The sequence below is a fragment of the Helicoverpa zea genome, chromosome 28, assembly GCF_022581195.2.
Source record: "Helicoverpa zea isolate HzStark_Cry1AcR chromosome 28, ilHelZeax1.1, whole genome shotgun sequence".
In the NCBI taxonomy this organism is placed as follows: Eukaryota; Metazoa; Arthropoda; class Insecta; order Lepidoptera; family Noctuidae; genus Helicoverpa; species Helicoverpa zea.
In genome coordinates, this window is record NC_061479.1 from 5,398,050 (window position 1) to 5,405,137 (window position 7,088).

The window sequence follows — 7,088 nt, forward strand, 5'->3', positions numbered from 1 at the left end:
GACTGCCAAAGATGTACAAATGACAGCCGGGACCCACTAATTTAACGTGCCTTCCGAAATATGGAGGAATTCGTCATGACAAGATGGTCGCTTAACTACGGATAACCTTATGATCGATCGACAAGTGCTTCTTTCACTTACTATGAATTTCTATAATCTACCTATGTGTGTGTTGATTTGCCTACTATATAGATTGAACTTACTTTGACCTAGCCCCAACTTGTGTTAAAACCCTATTTCTAGTCAGCAAATGAACATATACTTTGGCTACTATGTAGAAGTACTCTAATAACTACCAGCTCTGCTCTTTCCTTCATGTGGTTAAAAAAAAATTGATTTGTGATGTTTCAGAATGGCACACATCCACTTGGGTCCAGTTCATCAGTTACAAGTGGTTCCAGTGGATACAAAGTGAATATTTACCCTTTTCTATATTATCTAGTTAATGTGAGCCCAAATTCCGCCAAAAAAGTAGCGGAGAAGTTTTTAAACAACGAGTAGAATTCCCTTATTTAAACATCTCGTCCCCGTCCACTCAGTAGTATTCCTGAGCTGTATAGTTATCGGCACGAATTTTGAGCTCCGACCTACATCTGCGCAGAAGTGATTTATTAGCAAAGAACCAATCCCGAGTGACGGCTATGACGCGATGCGCTGCGGGCCAATCATCGCTTTAGCCCGCCCCCGCACCTCACTTCATACCACAAAAAGGACCCAATAAATTACTTCTGCGCAGAGAATCTGTAGGTCAGAGCTCAAGATTCGTGCCGATAACTATAAAATTCTACTTGCTTGCTTGTTCTATTCATGGAGAAAATCATAAGTATTGAATGAACTGTGAACGAATGTCCAGAAATGATCGAGCAATAATGAGTGACTTTAAATGGAATAATTTTGGGGTAACGAAACGGTAACTCTTCATGAGTTACCGTGGAGGTATAGCCGCTCGCGCATCTACAGTAGGAGTGGCAGATAATAAGATGTGTTCCCCGGGGGAAAATGGTATAACCCTTGGGGGAATATTGTCCCCAACCCGTATATAGTAGTATGTGGCAAGTAACTAGTTGTGTGACAGCAGGGTGGACGCGTTACCCATATAGTAGTGTGAATGTCAGGGGAGTAGCGATACTCTTGAAGGAGTAGTGTTACTGCGGGGGTATAGTATTAAACAAGGTGTGTTACTCTTTGGGGAGTGTGTTACTGTTGCGGGGGTAGTTTTACCCTTGGGGGAGTATTGCCCCCAACCCGTATATAGTAGTATGTGGCAAGTAACTAGTTGTGTGACAGCAGGGGGGACGCGGCAGACGCGGCGCCGACCCGGCCTCCGCCTCCCTCGACCACGAGATTATGAGTTGCGGCCGAGATCTGCCAGGTAAAATTATTATTTATTTTTATTACTTAAGTGTTATCTTTGAAAATTTTGTGACCCATTCATTTCAGTAAATTTCGTTATTTTTTTAAATGTTGTGCATAAAAGATGTAAAATGCGGAAATAAAACCAAAAGTATTTTTTTAAACTTTTTCTTACCACAAAAACGTTTAAACGTCAGTTTAAGAAAAAAGTGTCTAAAAAAAATGTCAGATTATGACGTTGGCATATGGTTCATTTTGCAGCCACAATTTTTTTAGACAAGTGTAAAACAGATGTTTAAGTTTTTGTAGTAAGGCCAACTATGTTTACCATAGGAGCTCTGGTATTTAGCATAATATATGCAATAGTATAAAAGATTGTTTAGAAAAATCTACGTTAGTTTTGTAAGTAAAGTTTTTTTTAAAGATTTTTTCCCCTTTCAAGATACTCCATTATTCTTTTTATTTAATATGGATACAGAAAAAAACGAAAACTATTTCGAGATTTTTCAGTAAGTATACAGAGTGTTAAGAAAACCACACGAATAATAATTTTCCACCTTATTTTCTGCATTATGTAAAATGCAATAGGTAAACATTGAATATAATGAATAACAAATTCCCCCATCCACAGGCACCCACACAAAGCGTTCCTCCTCCGAGTGTAGGGAGGCAACCTCCTCCCCCCGCCGGGGCCTCGAGTCTCGCGACAGCTCGATCAAGGACGAACTCCGACGTAACAACTCCTTGCGTGACAATCGTCGCGATGTTGCACCTCCTACCACTTCGATGGCGTGAGAGTAAACTGTTTAAACTCTGGAGGTATGTGGTGGGGGACTCTGAGGACTAAAGTTGGGGATTTTGGGGGATTAAAAGTCTGGCAGTTGAGGACAATGTATTTTTGTGTAATTTGAAGGTGAAATTGAGGTAAGTTTTTAGCTTGTTTTAACAAAATTTTTGATAAAAAAGTAACCCCATTTTTATACCTTTTAAAATTGATATTAATTTAATTTAAAAAATACTAATTTTGCTAATATTGAGCTGAATAACTACGTAATGAAGTCAAAATGTTCGAGTTTAAATTCAAGTTAGTTCCTGCTTGCCAAAAAGTTAGTATTTTAGATTTTTTCTAGTAAAACTTCTTCCTATCACTTTTAGTCTTAGTGTCCCCATCACATACTTTCGATCTAGCTTACAAAAATGTATGTAAAAGTATACAGAATTGGTCGTTTTATCTTCAAAATTGAGTTTGACGAATTTTTTTGACGATTTTTTTTGATTTCAATAGACTGGATTAAAAAAAATGCACTTGTTTTTTTTGCTGTATTTTCAATAGTTGAGAACTGTTTTTTTTTTAATTAATTGAGTAAACTTATTGAGTGCTTCCAATACAGTATTGAATAATTATGTACCTACGTAATACAAGTAAACATTTTTTTTAATGTTAATAACACATTATTCACATCTCTACACATTTTTGTATGTCTAAATTTTCACCGCTTACTATAAAATAAATAATAAAAAAAAAACATAATATCATTTGCTATACGTCTGTAAAATTGATCGTCAAATTTAATTTTGAAGCAATTTTATGTACAGTCAACTAAAAAAAATAATTGTGAGATAGTGAGTGACGTTGGATGTGTTCTGTCTTCAGTGATCATTAAAACTACCTTTTATTATAATATATAAAAAATACTGAAAAAACTTAGTACATATTTACTTTATTTTTAACCGACTTTCTTCGAAAAGGGTTGTATTTTTATTCTAACGCCACTGTCTTGAAAAATTAAAATATTTTTTTTTACAAAAAAAAAAACACCCATTTTATTAGTTGTAATATTTTTTCTCTGAAAACAGAACACATAAAGGAAAGCTGCACAAAGTTGGAATAAGACTAGAAAACTACATGTTTTTGGAAACGACTGTAGGTACTTCCAAATTTTAATAAAAAAAAAACATTATAGATGACACGAAAGCTTCCTAATTGTCACTATTTTAGCAAAAAAAAACTTTCGAAAAATACACATTTTTCGTACTCTTGAAATGTGAAATAACAAATATGGTGTTTTGAAAATATATTTCGTTTTTTTGTACATTTATGTACTTATGTATAATATAAATATTTAGATTTTTATTATAAGTAAGAGTTGCGATGAGTGAATGCTATTAAAAATCCTTTTTTAATTTTATTGTGATATAATAACGTTGAACGGAAAATATTTTCAAAAACACCATTAAAGTCTGTCAAAATAATGAAAACATTTTGATATTTTGAAATGTAATTGACCGACTAAAGTTTGACGTATGAATGAAAAAAAAACAGAGTGTAACAAAAATCCAAAAAAATAAATTGAAAAAAATAATCTGTTAAAATATTATTTGTAAATGGATTTTGTTACAACTGTAAAAAAACGCGAATCGTTGAGAAAAGTAGCAAAATCAGTTTTTGTAAGTATACATACATACATACAATATAGCTGTATTTAGTAAGCTTAAAAGTATGTGTTAATTTTAATTAAAATAAATAAAAAAAAACTTATATAAAAATAATGAAACCGGCCATGTACTTTTAAAATGTTAAAAAGCGCTACCCCCGTGTACTGAAATTATGCTAAATTAGTTTAAGGCCTGAGATTGCTGTATTTTTGCAAAAAAAAGTATATATGTATATGTTTAACCTTACCTACTGCCATAGACAATGCTTACACTATAGAAATAGTATCTATAGACTTGCACCTTTATGTATATCGCCCAGTAGTTTTTTTTCAATTCGTATTTTTTTAGCTTTTTTTTTATTTTTTTATTAAAAATATTAAATAGAAACTTTGATATTATTTTCTCTTATTAAATGTATTAAAAATATTATATTTGTTTTAGAAATGGGCGATATAGTAGATGATTTAAATCTAAAACAACGTCTTACTACCTATATAAAATTATAAAAAGCTGTGTTCATTGTCAGTAAACACTAAATCGTGCAAAATATTGTATCTATAATCTGATTGAACTTTTCAAATAGTCTAGAAGCCAAGTTTATTTTTGTAAATGTCCATAAAAATGTGTTTTTGTCAAGTAGTTTAGGAGTCTAAGCTATAACTCCATCCAAATACAAGTAAAAATAGAAAAAAAAAACTCAAAAAATGTAATAGAATTAAAATAAATTGTCAATTTTAACCCGTTTGATGTAGCTGCGGAAACAAACGATATTTTGCACGTTAAACTCCTATACGTATAAAAAATAATATATAAAAACATATATACTTATGTATAAATACATATAAATAAGTAACATTTGCTTTTTCGTTTGTATATTATTGTTCATATTTCGTTTTTCTTGTAAATACTGTAAAATGAGTCATTTTGTTTTTTTTTTTACATTTGAAAGATGTCAAATATTTTTCAGTTATTTTTTGAAAGTAGTATAATTGTGTGATTCTAAAAAAATAATAATACGCACAGTAAATGATGTAGAAATCAGGCAATTGAACCCCTAGTCATCGCTTAGAGAAAGTAAAATTTTGCGAAAATGATTTTTAAAATATGCATAGAGACCACATACGTTGGAACAACATAACAAAACAGATTGAATCTTTATTATTTTATCTGTTTTTAACGTCATGTTTATTCTAAAGAGTATTTCTACCTTCGCTCTAAGTATATTTTATTTTTTATTACGTTTCTAACAAAAAATATTCACCCCAAAATTATGGTTCCTGGTAAAATATGTCATCACAAATCATTTTTTTTTTGGATTTCATCTAATACGCATGTTTTTATATTTTTTTTTTATTGTGATATATCATAATTAAAATAAAACAGCTTTATAATCGTACATTCCCTGATATTGTATGTAGGTAGGTAATTTGTATAGTATATTATATACGTCAAGTGCTTTTGTATAAAAATGTTTTGAATAACGCCTTTTGTCGCGTTTTGCGTCAAAAACAACGGTTAAAATAGCATTTTCAATTATAAGAAAAAAAATTATCTTTTTTTGTATTTTTTCTTTTTTTATAATTTTTTTACTTAAAATTGTGAATGCTATTTATTTTGCCATGTTCGATATTATTGCTTCGATGATAGTAACATTAAATTTTCTAGTCATGGTGTGACTTTAGTCCCATTTAGTATAATTCCCCATTATTTGTTAATTTTATGGGCAATGGTAAAATTCATGTAATGTCGTTAGAGCTCCGAAACTACTGAATTGAAAAATTCTTCCACTGTTGGAAAGTTATACTCTTCCTGAGTAACATAGGCTATATTTTATCCCGGTACGGGCAGTAGTTCCTACGGGACGCGATCGAAACTGTAGGAAAATTACTAGTATTAATATCATTCGCGGTTTTCATTATTTTTTGCAGTTCTTAAAGTTTTATACTATATGAATTTTACCATTGTCTATAATTAGTTTATCCTAAGGTGCTTATTTTGTTAATAAGCCGCTCAAAAAATATTTTTTCACAATTTGACCAACATAAAAAAATATTTTTAAGTGGCCAATACGTGGTTATGTCCTTTTAATACAATGAGTTTTCATGTTCCCATTGATATTTTTTGTTTGTTTTTGGTGTTATAATAATTATTATTCGTAGACATTTAATGAAAAAAAAAACTTGCTGACAAATATCTGTTTTTATAGGATTTTTTTCTGAAAAAATATTGGTTATATGTATATCCTTCTTAACATCTGACCTGATTTTTACATATCATTAAAAAAACTTAATTTTCATGACAATCTTTGAAACTACATATTTCCTTCAAAATTTTCAATGTCCAATGAATTTGCAATCGAGTCTCCTTCAATGAACGAATGAATGAATGACCCGAGTTATCGTTCATTCAATTCCTAAAGAATGAATGATTGTTTAGCAAAAAAATAAATGTGCAAAATATTTTTTACGCAAAACGGCTTCTTTATTCATAATAAATGTACGCATCGTTAAAAATATAAAATTATATTTTAACATTGAAAAGCGAACATAATTTTGCACGAAAAATACCGCAAAATATATCATCATATATAATAAATAAAAAAGTATATATACATATATATAAAAATCCGATATAATTTGTGTGTTTGTGTAACTCTGTAAAATACTTAATAATTAATATATTTATGAAAAAAATATATTCTTCTCTGGTCTTGGCGCGGGATTTTTGTAATGTTCGAGAGAATTCCGTAATGCTTTAAGACCAAGCTCGATACTGTACATTTTAGAAGAAATATATACTTACGCTACGCTATATCCATACTGTAACTTGCTTAAGAAACTTATTGGTTAACATTGAACAAAATAATACATTGAAAAATATATGGTTTTGTGTTTTATTTCTGCAATACTCTACAATAAAAACTTATGGGGTAAGGAGGGCTGACCTGACAGCCGGGACCTACAGTTTATCGTGCCCTCTGTAGACGATAAACTGTAGGTCCTTAACTCCTTAAGAAATTAACTAACATCCATCCATTCTCGTTTGCAATAATAGTAGGATGCCGAGTATTGCTCTTTCATTTTTGTCAGGCGTTCGATAACTATGGCATTGCTAAATATGGTGTATTTAAATGAAAAAATCGTAATATACCAGTACATTTATTAACAAAAACGTTCAAATGAAATTAACATAAAATAAATCATAATAACAACTTTTACTTAAATAAAATCAAAATTCTTAACATTTATCTAATTAGATATGCATAAATATAATATTTTTAACTACAAAAATACGAACTC

The 7,088-nt window shown here is 30.4% G+C and overlaps 1 protein-coding gene across 1 annotated transcript in view; it reads left to right on the top strand.

Annotated features, from left to right (window-relative positions):
* LOC124643697 (serine/threonine-protein kinase BRSK1) overlaps positions 1 to 6,670 on the top strand; it is a 43,345-nt gene extending 36,675 nt beyond the window's left edge. Inside the window, exons 23-25 of the mRNA XM_047182736.1 lie at positions 352 to 411; positions 1,288 to 1,372; positions 1,985 to 6,670. Coding sequence (XP_047038692.1) covers positions 352 to 411; positions 1,288 to 1,372; positions 1,985 to 2,148 — 309 coding nt within the window. The 3' untranslated portion in view covers positions 2,149 to 6,670. The remainder of the gene's footprint in view (positions 1 to 351; positions 412 to 1,287; positions 1,373 to 1,984) is intronic.
* The last annotated feature ends 418 nt before the right edge of the window (positions 6,671 to 7,088 follow it).